General features: G+C 38.0%; 1 protein-coding gene across 1 annotated transcript in view; it reads right to left on the bottom strand.

The window, feature by feature from the left end:
* Positions 1–12,088: 12,088 nt before the first annotated feature.
* HHIP (hedgehog interacting protein) overlaps positions 12,089–26,603 on the bottom strand; it is a 109,183-nt gene continuing 94,668 nt past the window's right edge. Inside the window, exons 12-13 of the mRNA XM_065904730.1 lie at positions 22,363–22,511; positions 12,089–18,849 (exon numbers count right to left, since the gene is read on the bottom strand). Coding sequence (XP_065760802.1) covers positions 18,656–18,849; positions 22,363–22,511 — 343 coding nt within the window. The 3' untranslated portion in view covers positions 12,089–18,655. The remainder of the gene's footprint in view (positions 18,850–22,362; positions 22,512–26,603) is intronic.

Below are 26,603 nucleotides of genomic sequence, written 5' to 3'. Positions count from 1 at the left end.
GGAGGAGGGCATGGCAACCCACTCCAGTATTCTTGCCTAGAGAATCCCATGGACAGAGGAGGCTGCGGGGCTACAGTCTATAGGGTTGCAAACAGTCAGATATGACTAAAGTGACTTAGCATGCACACATGCATTGATGCACAGACAAGAAGAAAATGAACAGGTTGAGGGCATACAGAGTAACTGGGAATGAGAGCTGCTTTAAATGAGGCAGAGGAGGAATAGAAATCCCATCTCAGGAGGGAGAGGTGAAGAGTTTGGAAAAGGGCATCTCAGGCAGAAGAAAACACCAAAATATGAAGGGGGGAAAGGACTGATCTTTGTTATGGAAGCCAAATGAAGAATAAGGTTGGAGATGCACGCAAGAGACAGTTATGCAAGGTCCTGGAGGGACTCCTAAAGAATTTGGTTTTCATTGGAGAACCCTGGGGTGACTTAAAGCCACTAGCTAACCCCAGTTCATGCCCATTACTCCAGCTGCCTTGGTTCCAAGGCCTCCTCTCCACAGGCCACCATTCCCTTTGTGTATATCAATCCAAATAATAGGCTTCTGCATCCAGTGGAACCCAAAATCTAGTGTTATCAAGAGACAGTACATCCACAACCCCAATCACCAGTTTCCACGCTTCCTGCGATGGTCCATGTCCCCTTGATCTCAGAGATTGGCACCCTCTTCTCTATGGGGTTTGGTTATTCTCGGACAACTGGCCCAAAGTGGGTGTGCATTCATTGTTTAGCTGAATGTTGAATGAATGCCCAAATGTCAGGATAAATGGATGGGTCAACTCAATTCTTTCACAAAACTAAAACATAACCTTTGTGAAAGGGTCTTTCCCCTTTGACTCACCCACTTTCTAAAGGATGTAGTAATAACTACACAATGGCAGTAAGACATCTCCCCTACCCCCTTTTCCTCTTAAACTGACATTTCTCCAGTGCTGTTTGGTTCTCAATGGAAAGACATGGACAATCTGAATGTTTCCTGTGTTCCCAACAGGTTCTGGGCTAGCCTTCAGTAATTATTTATCAGTAGACTGGTGGATTGCTATAAGTTATCCTCAATCACTTACAACACTAGCCTGGATATATAGTGTCTCCTGGTCCTAAAGAGTTTGTCCCTCCTCCTTCCCTCCATTTTCATTCTTTGACTTTTCTCTCATTAGAGAAATGTAGAGGTGGGTTTGTTTTGTTTTTTCTCAAACTCGGTAATCAAACTTCCCTTTCTCCCTCTATACTTGTAGTCAGTATGGCACATTGATATGAATCTTTTTTTTTGAAATCTAATTTTTTAGAGAGAATTCATTAGGGCAAATAAATCACTATGAGTTCCTAAGTGAAAACAAGCAGAGGTGAAACACTACTTTAAAACAAAATTCTAAGAGATAATCATTTCTCACAATGGAACAAGGGAATGTATGAAGTAAGTCATAAAGAGAAAAGCAAATATATATTGAGGCATACATGTTGAATCTAGAAAGATGGTATAGATGATCTTATTTGCAAAGCAGAACTAGAGTCATAGACACAGAGAATAAACTCATGGATTGGGAGATTGGGATTGACCTGGATACGCTACAATGGATAAAACAGATCACTAATGAGCGCCTACTGTATAACTCAGGGAACTCTACTCACTGCCGTGTGGTGACCTAGATGAGAAGGAAATCCAAAAATGAGGGGTTATATGTACAACTGATTCACTTTGCTGTATAACAGAAACCAACGCAACATTGTAAAGCAACTATTCTCCAATAACAATTAATTTAAAAAAAAGAAAAGAAAAAGAAACAAGGGAGTGTAGAGGCCAGTCTTCACATGCATCCATGATGAAGTAGGGGTGGAAAGTAGGTAAAAAATACGAGTTCATGTCCAGAATGATGTTACATTTGCATTAAGAGGGAAATGCATAGACCCTCCACAGCTGTTGTGTTGGATATTCAGCATGCCTTTGAAAAACCCTGTGAACTTTCTTTTTACCAAAGTTGGTAATGTAGTGAGTCCAGCTAGATAATGAGCAAACTTACAACAAAGCATGCTTTCATTGTAGTGTATTAAACTCATCATCAGAAATAAATGTTTGAAAATAAGATGAAAATAAATATTATTATTAACTTGGTAGTCACGTTGTGGGAGGCAACCCAAATACCTAGAAATCTGGAGTGATTAGGTCATTGTAATCTTAATCTTTTTTTTTTTTTTTTTTAAAGGATAGACAAGACTTTCCTGGCACCACGGTGGTTAAGACTTTGCCTTCCAATGTAGGGGATGAGGTTTGATCCCTGGTTGGCGAGCTGAGATCCCTGACCTGGCAGCCAAAAGACCAAAACCTAAAACAGAAGCAATATTGTAACAAATTCAGTTGACTTTAAAAATGGTTTACATTAAAAAAAAAAACAAGAAAAGAAATCTGGGTAGGCAAATTGCAATAAACTCCAAGTCCTCTTTCTGCCTTTTATTTATTACTGAAACAATGACATGGTCTATTATGCCAAAGAGATAACTGGTCAGTTTGGTCTGTCAGACTGCCAGTAAATTGATTTTGCATACTTGAAGCACCATTTTCAAACATAGCACCTTCACTATGTTATCTCATTTGACGTTTGCAAAACTGTGGTAGTTATCGTTATCCTTATGTCCATTTTACCAAATATGATCTACATAGAGATGATGATTTTATGCAAATGAGCCTTCTAGTGTCTGTTGAATGTGGCATTGGAAAGAACACTGATCAGTGACTTCTGAGATTCGGACTCAGTTTTCACTGCTGGTCCTGCAACCCCACCACTGTGTCATTATCCAGTCCAAATTATCTTGGTCCTTGAACTATGAATGCAGATTAATTTACGTGCTGAGTCGCTAAATCATGTCCAATTCTTTGCAACCCTGAAACGGTAGCCCACCAGGCTCCTCTGTCCATGGGATTCTCTAGGCATGAGTACTGGGGTGGGATTTTATGCCCTCCTCCAGGGGATCTCCCCAACTCATGGACTGAACCCATGTCTCTTGCATCTCCTGCATTGGCTGGTGATTTCTTTAGCATGAGTGCCACCCGGAAAGCCTGATTAATTTACATAGTCATCGTTGATTCATAGATGTCCAGTTAGACTAGCACATGACCTTGAGTTACATTCTGAGGTCAAAGGGATATAAGAATGACTGTCTTGGCCCATCTGCTCCATAGTCTGTGGCTGAGGTTCTTCCTGAAAGAATGCTGTTGCTCTCTTTGAGGCCATCCTTCAAATTTATGTGTGTTTCAACTTCAATATCCACTTAGGGCTTTCCCTCTTACTCATGTCCACTAGGAAAAGAAGGCAACATTTAACTTAATCCTGTAATTCCTTAGTCTAAAAATTTGAGGTCCCTTTTGGAAGGAGTTGGAAAGATAAATAAAATTTTCTAGAAGTTTTCTACTAGGAGAGGGTTCTGAGAGGAGGCAACATTGGAATGATCTGGCGCTGATTAGCAATGCACTATCGGGTTCCACTGCATACTTAGTGAATCATAAATTGATTTTCCCAAGATTCCCCAGACACCTGGTAAGAAAGGACATTAAGGTTTGAGAAGCACTGGCCTGAAAGACAGGTTACTCCTTAGACACAGCATCTGAGGGTGGAGAATTGAGCACGTTCTTTTGGAGGTTCTTTGGTAGTTCGGGTTGGTGATGCCTGCTGTTCAAGGTTTTGGGCACTAGAGGGGGACATTGGGCTGCATGGCTAAGTGAGCAGGGCCTCTCTCTCCAGGAAGCAAATGGGCATCTTGATATGATGCACAACTAAACCTTTTTTTTTCTTTTTTATCTCTTGTATGGAATTTAGTCCAGTTACCAAATAGTAACCGACACTTATTTAGCATGAGCTATGTGCCAAGCATCGTGCCAGGGCATTTACATGAAGGACGTCTTTGAATCCTTAGAGGTACTATTATTGATGTACTTTAAAGATGAAGAAATTGGAGGACTTCCCTGGTGGTCCAGTGGTTAACATTCTGTGTTGCAATACAAGCAGCATGGGTTCAATCCCTGATCAGGGAATTAAGATCCCACATGCCATGCAGCCAAAGAAAAAAAATCAAAGATGAAGAAACTGGGGTTCGGGAGGTGGGGAAATACACTTATGCTCACACCACTGGGAAGTGACACGAAGGTCCTTCTGACCATGAGCCTGAGCTCTGCCCCTGCGCCCTGCACTGCCTTCTCACTCTTCTCAACAGCCCCTCAGGTCAGGCATCACGGTAACCAGTAGTGAGCCCTTTAAACCATTAAAATAGAAGAGCAAGGAATTAAGAAAAATTCTGCATGTTTTTAATGAACTTTTTTGTGAGGCAGGAGAGCCCAAAGGTTATTGCACAGGCTTTAAAGTTATTCTGTCCAAAACAGAAGCCGCTGGCTAGAGATGGTTAAGAGCCCTTGAAATGTGGCTGTTGTGATGGAAAAAATGAGTATTTAATATGTTTAATTCTAACTAGTTGACCTTTAAACTCTGATAGTTGATTATTGGGAAGCTTTAAAGTATGTTTGGAACAGCTTGGGGGTGTGACTCTACTTTTTCAATTGTCAAGTTTTTTCATTAAAAATTTTGGGTCTATATATATAAAATGTATATGTGAGTATTAGTCACTTAGCCTGACTCTTTGCAACCCCATGACTATAACCCACCAGACTCCTCTGTCCATGGGATTTCCCAGGCAAGAATACTGGAGTGGGTTGCCATTCCCTTCTCCAGGGAATCTTCCCAACCCAGGGACTGAATTTGGTTCTCCTGCATTGCAGGCAGATTCTTTACTGTCTGAGCCACAGACTGAATGATTTTGCTGTACACATGAAGCTAACACAATGTTGTAAATTAACTATTCTTCCAGTAAAAATAGAAAAAAGATTAAAAAATTCTGTGTCTGAATGAAGATGTGCCATAAGTGTAGCACACACACTGGTTTTCAAGGGCTCTATATCCAAAAAGGAATGTATTTATTAACATTTCATTAATAAACAACAACAACAATTCATATATCAGTTACATGTTGAAATGATCATATTCTGGGTATGCGGAAGTACATAAAATATATTGCTAAAATTACTTCACCTGTTCCTTTTCACTTTTTTAGTGTGGCCACTAGAACATTTTCAATGATGCATGTGGCTCAGATAACCTTTCTGTTGGACCCTACTGCTCCAGAGCTCTTGTTGGGTTCAAATCCTTACTCTACCATGCAAAGCTGTGAGAACTCTATAGGTTTCCATTTCTTTTGTAATATGGTTTAACAGCACCTACCTCACATGGTTGAGAAGGTTCATGAGTCAATACATGTTACGCGCTCACCGGGTGACAATTCTCCATGGGCTTTGTGTGCTTCTGCACCTCTGATAAGCAGAATTTTGTTTCGTTGTAGTTCAGTCACTAAGTTGTGTTAGACTCTTTGCGACTGCATGCCAAGATTCCCTGTCCTTCACTATCTCCCAGAGTTTGCTCAAACTCAAAGTATTGGAGCTTTAGTATCAGTCCTTCCGATGAATATTCGGGGTTGATTTCCTTTAGGATTGACTGGTTTGATCTCTGCTGTCCTAGCAGAATGTTCTAAACTATCTTATCAAAGATGCTTGTATAGTAAACAGCCTTTGGGAAATAGATGTAGCTTCTCCCTCTCATACAAAGATCAGGTGTGTTTGTCTGCTATTTTGAAAGATTTGGTTGCCCTAAGTGCAAAGTTCCTCTTCTGAAACTCAACCTTCTTCTACATGAGCAAGAATCGTTCTGTGTAACCCTGTGTGAGCACTGGGGCTTGAAGAACTAATTATGATAATGGCTATATCTATGAGTAATAAACTGTCCTTTGTCTCTGACTCAGGGGTCTCCTGTCTTCTGCTGGTTTCTGAGACGTTGTGGTAGGCTGACTTGTCTACTTCACTAAGTGGAGTGAAACTAACACACATTGTTCATCAACTACACTCCAATATGAAACCAAAATTAAAAAAAAAAGAAATCCTGAACTCTTCAGAATCTGGGACAATACTTTGAAATAGGCACCTGGAACACAGCACTGTGTTGTGTTAGATATTAATATCTTTCCTGCCCCTCCTCCTACATCCACTTAGTGCAGCTGAATCACTGCTAATTTCTGCCTTTTGTGTCCCCTTCTACTTAGGGAGAAGTAGGGAAGAGAGGGTCCCTCTCTCTTCGGACCTCTGGCATTCCCATTGGTTGTGCCTTGTGGCTTATCCTTCCTGTGATGTCTTGTTGCATGCGGTCAAATTGTCAGAGCTGAATCTTATAGGTCAGCTTGATGCATTTGATTTTCTCTCTCCAAATATTGTTTCTTATTCTCTTCCAGGAGAATTTTCTAGAATTAAACATTAAGGCACACGGTGGTCCTGTATGCCCCCCAGTTCCTCTGATTGTGCCTCCTCTCATAGAGAGGACAGTTTGGCACATGACAAGTGTCAACCAGCACCTCTCTCCACCAAAAATTCTATCTGTCTAGTGCTACTTCTTCAATTTTTTTCATTAGAAAATTTTGGGGGGCTGTACCACGCAGCATGCAGGATCTTAGTTCCCAGACTAGGGATTGAACCTGTGGCCCCTGCAAAGAAAGCACAGCATTTTAACCACTTGACCACAAGGGAAATCTCACTGCTTCACTTGTTTACACTCAGACATGTGCATACACACAATCATAGAGGGTAGTTTACACATATGCATGAGATTGATTTTGACTGTACTATAAAACTATACCTAGAGTTAAGAGCTTTATTGGTTTTGGTCAAAGGCCAATGTAAAAAATTTTAGAGCAAAGAGTATACACAGTGTACTATTTGGAAAAAGCTACAGGGTCAAAATAGAACAAAGCTAAACAGAATGTGAAACATTTCAGTGTGAATTATGTATAAAGGATAATCACACAAACACATCAGTGAAATGTTTTAACTCAACTCTCTGAATTGCCTTTAGCTCTGGTTTTTAAAGTAGCCAATATAAAAGGACACTTTACTTTTATACTGGCAACTGAAATTTAAATTTAATTAAAATGAAGACCCTGATGCTAGGCAAGATTGAAGGCAAAAGGGGGTGGCAGAGGATGAGATGGTTTGATAGCATCACCAACTCAATGGACATGAGTCTGAGCAAACTCTGGGAGATAGTGAAGGACAGGGGAACCTGGCGTGCTGCAGTTCATGGGATCCCAAAGAGTTGAACACATCTTAGCGACTGAACAGCAACAAATAAAATTAAACATTCACACCAGCCCCATTTCAAGTGCTCGAGGGTCAAATATAGCTCACGACTACCATATTGGACAGTGCAGATATAATACGTTTCTAGCATAGGAAGTTCCATTGAGGAGCCTTGCTGTCAAGTTACATAATTGTCTGAATCTGACGGTATTATTCATTAGCAAACAGTATTAAAAGTTACATCCAAGGTATTTGGGACAGAATGCTAGACATGTTTGCAACTCTAAGCAATATGATTATATCTTGGCTTTAAGATAAAGGTACGAAACTTCAGCTATGAAAATTCAACACAACATAGAATTCGTTTTCTATTTTGTCAGTGGTTATATCTTCATTTAAATCTATCTGCTCACAGTGATATTTTCCTTTTTAAATGTTTTCTCTTGACAGAAATCTTCCACAGTTTGTTATGACTGCATACCATCTTGGCACAATTTACAGAGTTTAAAACGAGCATATATTTTATGGTGCCTATTGCTTTTACAACCCAATTTATTTTGAACAGATTGATGAATTGCAAAGTACATAAAAATATTGTGCTTGTTTGTGTCATTATGATACTATTGCTGAAAATCACATTGGCTATAGTAACAACAGCAACAACGACAGGTCTAGCATGACGGGGATACCTGACTGCCAGGTGCAAACGTTTACCCTGTGTTGTTGTGTATATTCTACTCAACTCAGCTCAAGGCTGGAATGAAGGTATAGGACATATGACTTTCCATTTTGGTGACAGAAAGCCATTTTCCCACCAAGTTTTTGCATTATTACTATTCTCTCCTTGGAGAAGGAAATGGTAACCCACTCTAGTATTCTCGCCTGGTGAATCCCATGGACAGAGGAGCCTGGCGGGCTACAGCTCATGGGGTAGTTAAAAGTCGGAGATGACTGAGCGACTGAGCACATTCTGTCCTTGAAACCATCCTCTAGATCCTTGTGCTTCAAAATGTGGTCCAGGAACCAGCATCACTTGGGAGGTTGTTAGCAGTACAGAATCTCAGGCACCCCAGACCCTGTGTTTTAGCAAAGTCCCCAATAAACTAGAGGCATACTAAAGTTTGAGAAACATTGCTTTAGACACTGAAGATGAGACATCGGTAGATCTGATGCCATTTCTGGGGCAAGGTGTTACAGACTGAATCATGTCTCCTTTCAAACTGCCTATGCTGGAGTCCTAAACTCCTATACTTCAGAATGTGTTCTTATTTGAAGTTAGGGCCTTTACAGAGGTAATCGAATTAAAATGGGGTCATTAGAGTGAGTCCTAATCCAATAAGACTTGTGTTCTTATAAAAAAAAATAGGGGGAAATTTGTATAAGACCCACGGTGTCTACAAGCCAAGATGACTGTCTACAAGCCAAGGAGAGGGAACAGAACCTTCCCTCCCAGCCCTCTCTGAGGAACTAACTCTGCTAGTACATTGATCTCAGACTTCTAGTCTCTAGAATTACGAGACAATAAAAACTTTGGGTGATTAAGCCACAAATTTGCAAGGGCAACCCTAGTGGATACTAAATGGCTACTCTTTCTTCTGTACCATGACTTGTCCACCTTTTTACATGATGTCTCAGGCGTTTACACTATTGTATCTGAGAATATGGTATCTGTCAGTCAGGTAGGGTGCCTACAGCAGTCCTCTTGGGAACACAGTTCATGGAACAGACCATTACGTTTCTAACAGGAGCAAAACTACTTATCAAGGGTCCTGGAAGGAGTGGCAGCCTCCTTGTGACAGTGGGTTTCTTCAGCAAGAAGAAAACGATGGCCACAGATCAGTGTGTATGTTAATCAGTCGTGTCTGACTCTTTGTGACCCCAGGGACTGTAGCCCGCCAGACTCCTCAGTCCATGGGATTCTCCAGGCAAGAATACTGGAGTGGGTTGCCATTTCCTCCTCCAGGGGATCTTCCCAACTCAGGGATCGAACCCGGGTCTCCTGCATCTCCTGCATTGGCAAGAGGGTTCTTTATCACTAGCGCCACCTGGAAAACAGATCAGAGAGTGCTTTAGAAATGAGAAGAGAGGGAGCTGCAGGAGACATGAAAGGATTATTCAAGAATAATTCATACCAGGATGTGAGGAACAGGAAAAGTGATTTGGAGAACCCAGCGAAAGCAACAAAGAACCAGAGGGTAGGAGAGGTGGCTGGAAGACTGGGAGAAAACTGAGTGTCTTTTCTAGCCATTTAGCTGCCACAAAATGCAATGGAGGAGTTAATAAACTATCTGAGATACGCAATTTCTAATCTGCAATTCACATGGATCCTGCGAGTAGGAACGTCTAATAACAATGCCTCTTAGAGCTGGAAGGAACTTGTCTCTCATTTTATGCATAAGGAAACTGAGTCCCAGGGCAGTGAGTGACTGACCCAGTATCACTCGGCTGATTAGTTGGAAATACAAACCTGGGAACCCCATCTCACAGCCGAAGCCGAGAATTCCTGCCAGCACACCTGGCTTTTGGAAGCTGTAGATCACAGAACAGAGTGATCACAGATAATCTAAATTGCTTTACATGAAGCACATGATTTTGCATCAAGTAATTTTAATTATAAGGCTATAAATATGTCAAAGGGATCTGATGACGTCTTATTAAATTACAAAAGTGAGCTCAAGTAGTTTCTGATGTGGGCATAATCCCAAGAAGAATGAGTTATACAGTCAAGTGCTACTCAGGCTTCTCTTCCCCTCTCCCAGCCCCCAACTTTCCCCCTTTTAAATTGTTTGTTTTAATCATAGAAACTATCACTGAGAAATCAAGCATAAATCAAATTATGAAAATATCAAAGAAATATTGTATCTAAATTATTTTTCTTCCTTTGATCTTTTCATTTATTTAAATGCTGGTAGAATTTAATCTCCAGAGAGACACTTCAGACCTTCAAATAGGGGAAAAAATGTATTTTTTTCTGATGAGATCGTGTAATTGCTATTTTAAGTTGTACTTCCACTGGAATTAATACATTAGTCTAAAATGAAATTCAAAAAAAGAAAAAAAACATGAATGTAAAGAAGCAAGTTCAGAGAACTCTCTTATATTAGCTAACTCCTGGACAAATTGCAAGCTGATAGGTTTAATAATACAAAGGTGAGCTATGAGATCTCTTTGTGACAACTGGGGGAATAATGGCCTTTTCCATTTCCATATATAACCCTGCAATTACTTAGGCAGTAAGTAAGGATCCCTTACCTTGAAGGGAGGATCCCTCTGACTATATGTTGCTGTGATCATGTTGGGATTCTAGGCAATGGTTTCTTAAGGTATTCTCTTAAAGGAGATCTCATCATGTTCCTTTGTAATGCCTCCTATAATCTCTTTTCTCATCTGTGTCTAAGTCACTCTTACTAGCATATGTATCATTTGTGTATTTATATTCCATCTTTTGGCCATGTTGCACAACATGTGGGATCTTAGTTCCCTGACTAGGGAACTGCAAACCCGGGTCCCCTGCATTGGTAGCATGAAGGCTTCACCACTGGATCAGGGTCTAAAAAAGGAAAACAGAAGCTGCTTCTAGTATTTATGACAAAGGGAATTTAATGCAGGGGATTGGTGACACTGTTGATGGCACAGGAGAAGGCAATCAAGGGATATGAAGAAACCCAGAGAGATGGTTAGCATCAGGAAAAGAACCACTTCCATCTTTAGGCTGTTATATACCTATTATTATTATTTTCCTTATGGCAAGTAGGCAGGAGCTGCTCTAGGTCTGTCAGGGAGTGTAAGTAGAAGATATATTCTTGGGAGATTTATAATCTGGTTGGAGAGACGAGGCACGTGCAGAAAACAGATTGAGATTAAGGGCTAAACCTCAGGGACAGAGTCTCAGAACTGGAAGGGCAGTGGAGAGGGAAAGAGACCTTCTGTGCTTCCTGGGCCATTGAGGGGGCTTCCCAGGTCGAGTTAGTGGTAAAGAACCGCCTGCCAATGCAGGAGACATAGAGATGGAGGTTTAAACCCTGGGTTGGGAAGATCCCCTGGAGAAGGGCATGGCAACCCACTCCAGTATTCTTGCCTGGGAAATCCCATGGACAGAGGAGCCTGGTGGGCTACAGTCCATGGGGTCACAAAGAGTCGGACACAATCAAAGTGACTTAGCATGCATGGGCCACTGAGGAATGAGCTAAGGGATGCTTTTCATGGAGTTTCTTTGCCTAACTTAACACTTCTGGAGAGTAACCTGAGTTCGAGGACTCTGTGAATAAGCACCTGTAACACATTTTCTTCTCAGAACAATCTTCTCTTCTAGGGAAACAGCTTTACCTGCCAGTCAGGGACGTTATTTGTTCAGGAAGAAAGGAGATCGAGATGAAAGCATTTTGCTCTTCTAAAGAATACTGGCAGATTTAAAATTCATGTTCAAAATAGCATAGCTGACCTTGTACAAATACTCTTGATACAATTAACTGGAAACCAAATGGGCAGGTCAACGAGGTTTTACGGTATCTGCAACTGCCTTTTTTCCATGTCTCTCTTCTATGTGCTTCTTTCTCTCAGGACTCTTGACTGCTCTTTTGCATTCTTCACTTATTAATTTTTTACTTTTTTGAAAGAATCGGATCTAAGTCATTTACAACTTGTAAATTTAAGTCAATATTTGTACCCAATGAAACTGACCCTTAACATTGCCGTATATTTTGGGGAGTAAAATTTTGAAAATAGAACATGAAAAGTGAAAAAAGGCAAGAATAGTTTGAACAAGTAGTTTGAGTATAGGATATTTAAAAATTAGTGTTTATATAGTTATGGATATTTAAGAAAAGCTTTAAAAAATTCTAAAATAAAAAATAATTTTAAAATCGCACATGTACATTAGATCATAAGATAAAGTTTAATACATTTGATCATGTTAAAGGACACAAAACACAGCCAATCTAACCAAATTTCAGGCATGCATTTACATAAATATATTAAATTAAGAAAAGAAATTATACACTTAAACATCCTTTTCACCTAAAAATCATTAAATCCACAGATCAACAATAAAAACCAATTCTCTGCATTTATCACTTCAAGATACAAAGTTCTATTTTAAAGATAACACAAATACACTTGTTAGAATTTATATGCATTATACATATATTATATATTACATAGATAGTGTGTATACATATGTAGTGTTTGTACAGATAGATAAATATATATACATGGGTGTGTGCACACATACACACAGATGTATTTTAGGCCATCTGTACTATTACTGCTGAATTTTGATGAACTAAATTAGAGCAGTTGGGTGCGATTACCGTCTTCTGCTTCAAACGCACCCATTGGGCTCACAATCTCCCATTATAAACATCCTTGCCTTTTCTATAGTACATAAATCGTGCTGGGCACTTCAATAAATCGTTGTTAAATTAATGGATGGATGGATGGCTGAATAACAGAAGATCAATCAAAAAGAACTAATATTATAATAACTTGGTAAAGTAAGTCAAATTAATGCAAATATAGAAGGATTATCTAAGCTGACGACTTTGCGTGTTACTCTTCCAAAGAACATTTATAGAAAACATCTAGTACATATATTAACTTGCTTTCTTAAATGTGTACCTGCTTTTGTTACTTGTTCCCACAGTCTTCTGCCTCTTATTAACAGAGATCCAAGCAAAGTATCTTCTGTGATTAAGGTTATTGACAAATTGCCCTAATTGTCAAAAATCTAAAGGAAAATAAACTGCTAGGAAAACCAAAACTGAGAACACTTTAGCCATGCTAAAGTTAAAAGATAAAGTTAACCATTCTTTAAAACTGGACAAAATGAATCACAGATAAAGCCAGGAAAGATATGCTTTCTTTACCAATTTCTTTTATGCTTATTAATTATAATTATTTGAAAAATTTTTTTAAATTTTAATTAGCTGGGTTTCTTTTAAATAGACTTCTTTAGCATGTCCTAACGAATGAACTCCAAAAGTCTCATAGAAGCTCAGTATCATTTATCTTCTTACTCCATAGTTCTTGGTGAAATGCAAGTCCAAAAATGTCCTATGAATTGAATGAGATGTGGGAAATACCTGATATAAGGTTGTCAGTTTGATTTCCCAATAATAGTATTATGAATAGAATGTATTAATGTGTTAATAGTATTAGGTTCTACTATACATAAACTCCTAATTTATTTTATGAAAATCATGTTTCTGATTTTAAGAATATAAGGTGAAGAATACCCAACACACTTTTGGGCATAGACTATACCAAATCTGATCACACATTGTTCATGTGAATGGAAACTCTTGGCTAGTTATTTTTTAGTGCAAAGGGCAATGTACAAGAGTTATTTTCTAACTGTGAAGACAAAGCTTATTTTCTATTTAGCCATTATGAATTTCCCATCCCTGTTAATATTCTGGTTCTTTTTAATCTTGTGTTAAAATTTTTTTAAGTTAAAAATTTTTAACTTGAAAGATTATAGTCAATTGAAATAACTGACCAAACATTTATATTAATATGCTTGTGTATAAGTAATATAAAATCTACATATGCAAAAAAATCCTGACCAAAATGCAATGTCTGACTTTGTGATATACATGAGATGTACCTTAGAACTCATGTTGAGCTGACATCATTTTTTTGTTGTTGTTAAAAGCAGTGACAAGTTTTAAGCTTACGCTTTATGTTAATACAAGGGATCATTATTTTTTATTGCTATCAATCAACTTGTTGATGACCTATACAAAAGAAAGAATGTATCTTTCTTTTGGGTGCATCTTGGGTTCACATTTAATGAATCAAAAGAGCTAATCTGATAAGTAAATCTCTTCATAGTCACTAGGGAAATAATCACTATGATTGAGAAGAAAATAGCACAACACTTTCTCATGCTCTCCTGAGTATACTGTACTCCCCAAAACAGTTAATTTTAAGACAACTTTCAAAACTTATGAGTGGATATTAAGAGGAAGAAGTGTTGCAACTGGTTAGGATTAATGTCCAGCAGGTTTTATGGTCATGTTTTTAAAATTTTTAATATCAAATGCTTCTATTATTAGGTTTCTCACCTTCTCTGCATCATATTAATTATAAAAGATATGACTAATTTGTGTTTGTGTGATAAAGAGAAAGAAGGTAAGATAGAATATATTTCTTTAGGATATTCTAATGAGAAACTTTCTAGAGGTGTTGTCTATAGTCACAGTAACAGGCCCACTAACTTCTTGGAGGTAATAAAGAAATGGGCACATTTTCAAGGCATGGAACTTTGGTCTGAGTTCTCTGCAAGTTCATGTTTCATTCCAAGGGTGGGGTAAAAAGATTCTGAAGTCTCCACTGAGGGACTATTTAATTTTTCCCTCATAGATTTGGGATAGTCTTACTTAAGATTATTCAACCATTCATAGAGATGGTTGTTGTTTGAAAAGGAAATAGTTGCTAACTTTCCTTATTGTTAACTCGCACTGTTGGACTGGGGACATTATTTCTAGCATCCAAGATGGAACGCCAGCTGAGCTGGGACATCTAGGCTGGGACTCATGTACACTTTCTGTCACTTCTTTCAATGATTGCAATAGGTCAGTCTAGTCTGTCCATAATTTGTCTACTGTTCTTTATGATTTAGAGTTTGAACAAATGTACTAGGAGAGGAATTTTTCAGGAAAATAAAGATCATAACTGGCAAAATCAATAGCAACCTGCTCTAGGATATCTTCATTAGTGTCCTGAGGACATCTCTGTTTAGTCAAAACCAATAGAAGCAGAGAAGAGAGAGGTTAACAAGAGAAGGGATGTATGGGGTGGGGGAAGAAAAAAGATAGAGAAAGAGAGAGAGAGAGAAAGATATCATAGGTAACATTCTATAGATATGCTCAGAAACTTTAATTTATTGAGCAGTCAAATATAAATGCCTATAATATACCTTATTTTTCCTCTTAAAAATTTAGGCTTAGTTTTTATGTTTCAAAACTAAAAGAAACTAATACAGTTTAAATTAATGTGTACTTTGAAAGACCCTAGATGCAGCATCTAACCTAAGATCCTAAACCTAGGAGATTTCTTTTTAGTTTATGATTTAGAGATAAAAACAATATTACAAAATTGTTAAAAATTGTTAGTACATTATTATGTAATTATTTTCAAATAAATAAATAGAGAAGTGCTTACTCTTAAATATATAAATGAAAAGGAGAATGGCTTTCTATTTAGGTTGTATGTGTAGGTTTCTTTGCTCTTCTTTATGAGATAGCCCATTAATCTGAGAAAATTTCTGAGTATTCTTTGTGATAAAATAAAAGGTATATTTTACAATAGTCATATTGAAGGGAAATTCCAAAAAGAAAGGTATAGATGGAAGCCCTTTTTATCATTATTCAAGTTTCTTAAATCTTCCCTTCTTTGTACTTTAATGATGTGTCAATTCAGTTGTCTTCTTATTACCTCAAATAACTAGCAAGAAAACAAAGTTCTGTCAACCAGAACAAGAGTTTGTTAGAAGCAGTGGCAGAAAATATTTTGCCCCAACTCTTTATAACTACCATCATAGCATTTTACATTAAATTGATCCCCAAAGCTTAAGCTCTAGAATGGAAAAAAGGAATAATAATTTACATTTTTATGTTTATTGTATCTTTATCTCCCACATCTATATTCATACAGAGGACATTTTCTTTCATTTTGATTATGCGCTTTTTTACTGAGTAGATATTGCCATTCATGTGATGAAACAATTCTTTTTCCCTAGCTCATACTTTTTAACCGATTCCTACTTTCCTCTCATCATGAATTATTTAAGATCATTCTCAGTCACATATATATTTAAAATCTACTTGAAAGGAAAGATCAAAAGTTTTTTTTGAAATGATCACTTAGTTTAAAATATGTAGGTATTAATCTGTCTTTGCTATTTACTTCTTTCCTAAGAACAGAAAGAAATGATTCCAATGACTGTCTTTGCTGGGGTTTAATGTCAGTGGATCTGTTTTCTTTTTAGAAAATTTTGATCTTTTATTCTAACGACTCCCCATAGAAAAGGCAATGATACCTGGGGTACATATGTTTTTCTAAGTCATTTGAAACTCTTTCACTTGGGAAAGGACTATCTAAAAAAAAGCTGGGTCTGGTCAGTTTAATCTAGGTATTTTTAAGTAGGAGAACTAAGGACAATAGAATATCTTTTCTTTTATAAAGATTCTTTTGGAAAAGATGGAAAGATTCAAGATGTCAGAAAAAATGCTGTTTTTTTTTTTTTTTTTTTTTTTAATTTGGCTGAATATACGGCAGTATCCTTATTGTTTTCAGTGAAACTATGAACAGGAGAATGTGTAATAAAACTGCACGATTTGACAGATTTAGACAGCTGGCTCCCTCACAAGAAGCTCACATTTTGTGAATGTCACCCACGTTGAATAAGAGATGAGGAGATGGTAGGGTCCATTTACAAAAAATGGTTGTCAGGACATTTTTTTTTTTAATTGTAAAACTTTCTGTGATGGAATTCAGTAAAAGGGCTATGAAGAGAAAGCCACAGGGACAAAAGACTGCTATTAACCTACAGACGCGGGCTACGGCAGGGTTCACTGCAAGATTTGTCACACTGTTGGGCCAATGAAGTGTTCGTGTGACTAGAAGGGACCACCCCTTTTCTGGGCTAAGAGGGCAATTTGGTCTCCATGCTCATTTAATCCTGAGACTTCTTTGAATAGACTGTCCATTGAAACCTAAATTGTGCAAAATTATGCATGCACTTTTTAATGCAGGCTATTGTTCACTAAGCACTGAACCAAGACTTGTCAACCCATTTCCATTGGGCATGAGGTCACTTGAAACTTAAGCAATCATATATGGCAGACAAGAACAGGGTACTTAACCAAACTTTCTACGTGGTCGTTTCTCACTGTGCTTTCACTGCAAATCTCTCGCTTTCCAACAATCAACAAATATGAGTTGCAAGATTTTGTTTATTTTTTAAATTGACGCTCCTGTTCTTAAAGGTAAGGAGTAGGTTTGGGAAGTCAATCTGTGTTGTATAATCTGCCCTGCTCTACAATTTAGACTCTGGAGGGACAGATGGTAAAGAAGGGCAACCGAGAGTGGGGGCCCACGCGTCATGAGCCGATGTTCCTTCAGTGGTGCAAAATGCCCTGATGACTCTTTATAACCCAAACATGGCAGGCTGACTTCAAAAACCACGAAGAGAAGAGTCTACCTGAGTTTCTGCAGTTTAAGTTAGAACATGCCTTTTCTTGGAAAACCCAAAAGAACATTTACAGGAAATTTATTCATACATGAACCAGAGAGGATTTTCATTGAGTTCTGAAGGAATGTACACATTAAAAGTCATATTTGGCAAGAATGAGCATATTAAAAATTCGTACAAGTGACAGCTTACATAGGCAAGATTTGTTCAAAACGAGTGAACTCTTTTTCCAGTGAGGTTCGACTCAGTGTGAAACCCACAACATTCTAATCACACATACTCTGATGGGCTTGCTATGGTGAAAAGCATTTTACGAATGTTTAATGCTGGAATTTTATAATGAGTGGCTGTTTTCTTGCTTTCTCATCCGTCGTTAATGATTACATGTTGGCACAAGGATACATTGCTAGATTAGATCCACAGCGCATTAAGGACTGTTTGCTTTCTCACTCCCCTTCTTTCCCATTAAGTTGGTGAAAAATGTAACTTTAGTATTTTACAGGACAGGGTAAAGGTGTTTCATCTAGGTGATGTCTATATTATAAAAATAAAATAAAAATATAAATATGTAACACAAACCCAGTGCCTATTGTTAAATAAACTATACAATAATAGCAGACCTTTTAGGAAGATTGGTTTTAGAATATGCTGTTATGATTTAATTAGAAAACACTTGAAAACTATCTTCAAATTAAGCTAGAGTAACCAGATTTCTCTGCCAATAAAAAGGTAAGTGCGTTAACATTCTATAATCGGATACACTGATAAAAATGCAGATTATAATTTTATACCATTGCCCACTTAGAAATTAATCAGGGCTGAAACATTCTCTCATATTATAGTCCTTTAATATTAATATAAAAATATGGCCTTTTAAAATTCAATCCATCAGATTGCACAGTAATGTTTTAAAACTCCATTGAAGTAGACTTCAGTGATTACAGACAGAAAATTCCTGGGAAGTCAAATCATCTCTTCCGGTGACATAAAAATGCCGTTACCAATTTACAATGGAATTTCCAGGGAAATTACTCCACACAAGGAAATACATACTTTTAAAACCCATCTATTATGCAACCACACGCATAAGGTTTTTGAGTGTGTGTGTATATGTGCATACGTGAACAAACATGCCAATATACACACAAGACCTGCACATTTCTGGAAATGACTTTTAAATTAATCAAAGAAAATGAAATCACAGGAGTGTGTAGCAAGATAACAGTTGTTCTTTTTAATGACAGGATAAAAAAATAAATGCCCACTGGAAAGGAATAGTCAAACAGTCCCAGAAACTATACAATGTAACTTGTTAGATCCAGCAAATAAGATGTCATGTCAATGATCTGATCAAGAATACCTGCCCTGGTCACTCTGCGGAGGTTTCTGTCCACTTGTTCACATTGAGGACCAAGATATCCTTTTTTACAGAGGCACTTGTTGGGTCTAACACAGACACCACCGTGGCAACACGCTGGCTCACATTTCGCTGGAAGAAGAAAAAGAACAATAAAATCACGTTCCATTCTGTAGGTCAAAAACGGCACTGAATATGAGGCCAGTAAATACTTGATGAGTAAGGGAAGGGAGGGAAAGAGGAGAAGAGCAGTCCCAAAGTGATCCCAAAGCTAATAAATACAAAGAAAGAAGATTTTGGACTTCCAGTTATTTGGGGGCCAGAATGCAGAAGACAGTGGGAGATATTTCTAGAGAAGCAGATCACCCAGATCATGGGAAACAATTTCAATCCATTACAGAATTGACTTTATGTAAAACGAGGACCCTGGGGACCCTTCCCCAGCAGGGAAAGATTGAAGGCAGGAGGAGAAGGGAACAACAGAGGACGAGATGGTTGGATGGCATCACTGACTCAGCAGACATGAATTTGAGCAAGCTCCGGGACACAGTAAAGCCTGGTGCGCTGCAGGCCATGGGGTTACAAAGAGTTGGACATGACTTAGTGACTGAACAATAACGTCAAATTTCAGTTCTTTAAAACTTCTGTTTCCCTAGGGCATCTCCAACAGAAAGTCTTCCAAGTACCTCTGGTTTCCATTCCTCCTGGCTAGGACCTCACGGTGGGAAGGGCATGGCCAGAGAGAAAGATCCAGAGGCTGGAACATCAACAGTCTAACAGCCAGAAATGGTTCGTTTTTTATTTTGGTTGGAGGGAGGATCCTTTATGTGGATTCCCTTGGATTCTTCCCTTTCCTTGTTCCCAGGGGGTGCACAGCATATGTCTCATTTCTGATTGCACCTTGAAGCCCTTTCTTGGGTGGAGTCGGTTGACCAGTGAAGATGTTTACAGCAATCCTTTTCAGGGTACTTTATATCACAGGACTGCCTCAGAAAAGAATGCTTACCACTACAGTGTAGGTAGGGAATGTAAATATGTACTGTTAAAATGAGGTGGAGACATAAAATTGAGCCTATAACTTAAGTCTCTTACTGATAGGATGAATCTGGGGTGTGCAGCCACTGTAGATAGAATCAAATTCCTTGAATACATATCCTTATACTTCTCAGTGACAGTTCTTTTAACCTTTTCCAATGCATTAACAACAATCCAGGGGTCTGTGGCTAGTATATGGGAAAGAAACAACATGGAGAAAATAAACAACAATAGTCTTTTAAATTTGTGGGAGATGAGCAAACTATGTGAGTATATGAATGAAGTTCTTGGTTGGGTCAAAAATAACAACCAAAAAAAATACTTTAATAAAATGTTTCTGGTTTAATCTCATATATTCAAAGTATCTAAACTGATTTAGGGAAAAGATGAGAAAATACTTTATGAAAATATAAATTTTCATTTATATCATATATTAGTATCATATACCTATTATGGTATATATGAAGCCACCTATATTCAAAATTATGTTTACCCTCAGCTTAACATACTGTTACTAGCAGGCACTCAAAAAATTTTTCTTATCCAATGACTGGAGGTGACCTAAGAGTCAAATATAAGCAAAATATAAGTAAGGAATAAGACAGAATTAATACCAGGTAAAACAAGTTGAGAGAAAAGATATTATCAAGCATCAGAGGAAGCAGGGGGAAGAGACATCGTCAGGAATTAGAATATTATTGCATTTAAACACTGATCCTCATTTTTTAGCCAACTAACGAAAAAATATAGAATATGAATATTTGTTTTAAATAATGTAATTATTTTATTTCTGTTGTTTCAATTATGATACCTTTTCCCTAGATATGTAACCATGGTATCAATCAGTCACGTAATATTATTAGTGCTGAAGCAATTTAAGCTTAAAATGGATACTGTCTATAAGACTTTAAATATTGTCTACTTTATTTTGACAATATATAAACAGTGTATGGCTATAGTATTTTGAAACAAATACATGTTTAGAATAAAGAGAGATGGCCTTTATGAATGATGGATACTTTTAAATATTAACATGGGACTTAGAATTTTATTAGCAAGAGAGACTTTAATGTTTGAAATCTTTTGTAAATGACACGAATATGCTGGTTATTGAAAACGTTCTTTCAACATACCCATCTTAAACTCTAGGTATCTAAATTAATCTAACTGTCTTCACAACAGGTAGAATTTAAACACAACTGTGTCTATTTGTGGAAGTCACAAGTTAAAGGATAGAATAACCCTGGAATGAAACTCCTTTGCTCTCTGAGCAGCTGCACACCTCGCTGACGGTCGACAAGGGAGTGGTAAAAAGAATGAAGAAAATCTCCTAAGATGACTCTAGGTAACTGTGTCTTCCCCTTTCCTATGAAAACACCAACTGAAAACCCCTATTGTAGGGCACTGCAGCAAGGAAGCAAGCAACAAAATCGAGGGAGGGCCTATATGGCGTGTCTGAGAAATTCTGGCACTCAGAAAGGGCCTTTGCACACACCATGTCATTGCTGCTGTTGCTCGGTTGCTCAGTTGTGTCCGACTCTTTGCGACCCCGCGGACTGCAGCTCACAAGGCTTCCTGGCCCTTCACTAACCTCCAGGAGTTTGCTCAGACTCACGTCCATGGAGTCCATGATGCCAGCCAACCACCTCATCCTGTCACCCGCTTATCCTCCTGTCTTCAATCTTTCCCAGCATCAGGGTCTTTTCCAATGAGTCTGCAGGTTTGAAATCTCTAATCTGGGACTCAAAGCCCACAAGGATGACCTAGTTGGGCTGTTTTCACTTTTGATTTTATGAAAGAACACAATTATCTTTATAACTAACCTATATAAACGAATTATTTACATTAGGAAAATGGCAAAGTCTTCATGTATAAATTCAGAAACAAGCTGAGCATTACTATTATTGTAAATGGCTACAATTTTATTCTATTCATCTTTTTCTGTGAGGGGGGCTGTACCTCTCAGTTTGTGGGATCTTAGCTCCTTGAGCAGAGATCGAACCTGAGCCCCCAGGAAGCTTGGAGTCCTAACCACTGGACCCCTGGGGAATTTCCCCTTTTCATCTTATAGCTGAAAGTTCATACGCTTTTATCAGCCTTTCACTATTTCCCCCACCACTAGCCCCAGGCAACCACTTTTCTATTTTTATGAGTTTGACTTTAAAAAAAACAAATTCTACATATAAGTGATATCATGTAGTATTTATCTACTGTCTGCCTTTTTCACTTAACATACTGTACTCAAAGTCTATCCATGTTGTCAAAAATGGCAAGATTTCCTACAGGGCTGAATAATAGTCACGTGTGTGTGTGTGTGACATCTTTATCCATTGACAGTCACTTACATTGTTTCCATATTTTGGCTACTGTGAATAATGCTGCTATAAACATGGGTATGCAAATATAAATATCTCTTTGAAGCCCTTTTTTCACTTACTTTGGATAAATACTTAGAAGTGCATGTTGGATCATATGGTCGCTCTATTTTTCAGTAAATGGCTACAGCTTTGAACATTAGATCCTTCTAGAAGAAATAACTAATGTTAAGGTCTTGAGTTCCCAGAGGCTGTCCCATGCCCTCTCTTTCCCAGGGACAACAGAAACACTAACCGACTCTGCAGAAGTCCCCTTCCCAGCCGGGACTGCAGCAGCACGTGCCCGTAGGGGTGCAGTAGCCATTCCGACAGAGGCGGGAGCACTCGGATGTCAGGGTCTGGGCGGGCTGGACCACGGCCCTGCATTCCTCAGGCATCAGAGGTCTGCATCAAGAGACAAAATCAAAAGCGCATTTTGGGTGAAGATCAGCACTGGGATAAAATTGAGCAATTTTATAGCTTGCAAAGCATGTCTCTTCCTTTCTATGGAAAATTTTCTTTTAAGTCACTCAGACAGAAAGGTCAACAACTTTCTAAGAAAACGTATACCCGTGAGGAAACAAAATAACCAGTTTTGAACCAAAGGGAGCACATTAAACATGGTTAAGAAACTTTATCATGGTCAAGATTCATTGATTAAAAATGCAATTACATTACACCAATATTTTGGTGGGGCTTCCCTGTTGGCTCAGCGGTAGAGAATCTGCCTGCAGTGCAGGAGACGTGAGAGATGCGGGATTGATCCCTGGGTGGGGAAGATCCCCTGGAGAAGGAAATGACAACCCACTCCAGTATTCTTGCCTGGAGAATCCATGGACAGAGGAGCCTGGTGGGCTACAGTGCATGGGGTCACCAAGAGTGGGACATGACTGAAGCGACTAAGCACACACACAATTTTTTGGCATCTAAGAATTCCTAGCAATTACAACTTTAACAATGAAGATGTATGGATATTTTAAAGCTTTCTTTTTTTCTCCAGGACTCCAAAAGTTTTTAGGAATAGAAAAAATAGGTATATTTGGCAATATGATGGGGCTGAAGCCAGTCATTAAAATGAGTGTTTGTAGCCTAAAAAGTTTTGAAATTGCTTTTTATTTCATTTTCATGTTTCTTTTGAGATACTTTTTCCCAGAATGACTGGTCTTGAAAGGACATAAATAATACATGTGTGTTTCTGGACTCAAAGTTTAAACTCTCTATGCAATAAATGATCTATATATAGAGATTTTTATATATGTGTGTGTATATATGTACATACATATTTTTATAATTTTATTTTATGCTGCTATGAAGAAAAAGAATGCTAATAGTAGCAAACAAAAGTATCTTATCTGTCACTTAAAAAGTCACAGACTTTGTTTTAACTGCTCAACAACTGCAGTCATTTAGAGAAGGACCAAGCTGCCTACAGAAAATTGTCATACGTCTTTATGTTTTTGAATGAGAGGTTATCTTTCAAGGTGGTTCAGGCTAGAAGCATGATCCCAACTGCTCATTACCTCATCTTTCAGAAAAAATTTGCAATGGCCCTTTGCTATCAGTCACAGCTACCTGCGCCTCAGTGTGGTGAGAAAGCTCTTTTCAGGGAAGGAATGTAAACAAATGCTTCATCACCAGTCAAATCACCACCGTGAAGAAGGCCAAGTCAGTTGGAGTCCTTAAGTACCATAACAAAGAAGGTGATAATTATGGGTCGGGACCACCATAGAGGTAAATGATACAGCTTTCTGCGAGAAGCAAATAATTAGGCCCCGCAGCCTCAGTTTTTTTGAGACAGGTTATCTTGTTATGCCCCGTGGCAACGTGAACTGTGATAATAATTTGAGGTCTGATCTGAGACTGTTTCTACAATGACTCAAAACCATATTTAAAATATCCAGTGACTTCTTTAGCTCCTCTCTCCAATTAAAACCCACTCTCTGTTGAAAGGATTGTTTGGGATGAACATATACGCACTGCTATATATAAAACAGGTAACTAATACAAACCTAATGGATAGCACAGGGAATTCTGCTCAATATTCTGCAATATTCTAAACGAGAAAAGAATTCGAAAAAGGATACGTATATATGTATAACTGAATCCCTTTGCCGTACACCTGAAACTAACACAACATTGCTGATCAACCATACTCCAATATAAAATAAAAGTTTCAAAAATAAATTACTGATTTTTGCAACTATTGTGACAATTCAGAAAACTCCCTTAAATTGACTCAACCTCTTATTTAAATCTAGAAATGATCCAATTTATGTGAAGGAACTTGAGACATTCTACATTTTCACTCAGAACACACTATCAAATGTTTTCCTTGTCTCTCCCCACCACCCCTTGCCCCAAGGAAGTCTTTCTGGGAGTAAGGGCAGAGGGTGATGTGGTGGAAAAAACATTAAATGGCCAAGGAAAGTGAGGGAATTATCTTCGCCTTCTTATTTTGAATAGCCCAAGTCTGCTCAATTTTTCCCTCACATAAAGTTCTTATTTTGTTTGAGATACTATGGTGGCCTTTTGACCATCAGAAGAGCAGTTTCTCAGAAGTCACGATGTTCTTCTGAATTACAGATCACCACATGTACTGGTCAACAGGTATTGTTCACATTGTCACCATTTTCCTGGTAACTGAGATTCTATTTATCCAGTTCTATTTAGGCTACCCACTCCAGTATTCTTGGGTTTCCACTGTGACTCAACGGGTAAAGAATCTACCTGCAATTGTGGGAGACCTGGGTTCGATCCCTGGGTTGGGATGATCCCCTGGAGAAGGGAAAGGCTGCCCACTCCAGTATTCTGGCCTGGAGAATTCCATGGACTGTATAGTCCATGGGGTCGCAAAGAGTTGGACATGACTGAGCGACTTTCATTTTCACTTCATTTGTTACTAACTTGTTCATGCTCTTTCCAATTCATTCAAGAAAAGAGACGCAGAAGTAGAGTATATCAGAAATACGTTACATGTTACATGCAATGGAAAATGTGCAATCACATAGTTCACATGCTACTTGATGATATGGTTTACACCTGAGCAGATGAATCTAAAGAGAAGACACCATGTGATCAAGAATGTAGGTGACTTCAATCAGACAACTACAATCAGAAGATAACGCCTGCTTGAAGCCAAGTATAGGATCATTGAGTCATGTGCACTGGGAACAGATAAGGCAGCCTGATGAAAACAGATTCACTGCAGAAGTATGGTTTTTCGGGGCAGGATATCTGATCCTTGTTTCCCGGCTGATCCTCCAATTAGACAGTTTGATTTTCACCAAACATTCAAATGTGTGTAAACTCAGATTATGGAGGGAATTCTAATTTTTTTTTTTTAATTTTGCCTAAGATAGAGCAAATGCTTATCTATCTGTAGATGCGATTGCTTCATGCTTGGGCCTGTTTAGTTTATATAAGACTGTGTGCCTGTCATATATAAACACGATTCCCTTAAATTTCTATTTAATTACCTACAAAAATATCTGTATTCTTTTATGAAGTTGACAACTCACATTCCTCACTTAGCATGTCAAAATCTGCCCCCACCCTCCTTTTAAACTATTATTCTATTGGGAAACCTTGAACATGAAAATGTACATGAAACATAGCCCATCACTTATTGGACCTCACTTTCCTTAAGGAATGAGGAGTCCTATTTCTTCTTTCCCTTCCCCATTGAAATGAAAGTTTTCTGAGGGCAAAATTTGTATATTCAATTCTCTTCAAGTCTAGCCATTGACTGCCAGTACTATACTTTTCATGGGGAGAAGACAAAAATAAAACAGTATCCTGATCCTCATGGAGACCACTGTGGGGAAGACAGACAGGCAAACACAAAAGTATAAGGCAGTAGGATCTTTGTTATGATAGAGGGGCATATAAAGTTATCAGGAATACAGACGAGAGTGTAATTAATTTAGGATTGAGGGATATTATAGAAAGATGATATTTAAGATACTAAAGTATTTTATCTCCTCAACTACCTATAGTCCTAGAAGGTAGGAAAATACCATGGAATTTCAATATGTTTATTGAACTAAATGCATACAGTAGAAACTTTTTCAAATCTAGAATATAAATTCCATGAAGACAAATAATTTCCTCTCTTCTCTTGTGTTTTTTCAGGACCCAGAAGAGTGCATAGCACATGCAAGATGTTTATTAAAAATCTACTGAATGAATGAAATGAGTGTAATTCTAAAAGGGTGTTTGGTTCTTTAAAATGCTGTTGAGAACAGATAATTTAGGGGAGGATATGATTAAAATTGATTAAGTTAAAATTGATTAATCATTTAAAATGATTAAACTTTTATATCATAAACATAAAACTAAAAACACTGTATTTCTTTCTGTTGCCTAAATTAACTCAAGTCTTACAAAATTCTTCCAAGGCACAATTAAATTCATTTTAAATAAAGCATTTTTACACTAATTATAATTGTAATAAATAAACAACAGGCTAAGAAGTAAGCAAGACATAAAGCGATATGA

This window comes from Muntiacus reevesi, chromosome 13 (assembly GCF_963930625.1).
Source record: "Muntiacus reevesi chromosome 13, mMunRee1.1, whole genome shotgun sequence".
Taxonomy (NCBI): domain Eukaryota; kingdom Metazoa; phylum Chordata; class Mammalia; order Artiodactyla; family Cervidae; genus Muntiacus; species Muntiacus reevesi.
This window is presented reverse-complemented; position numbering and strand designations above follow the sequence as displayed.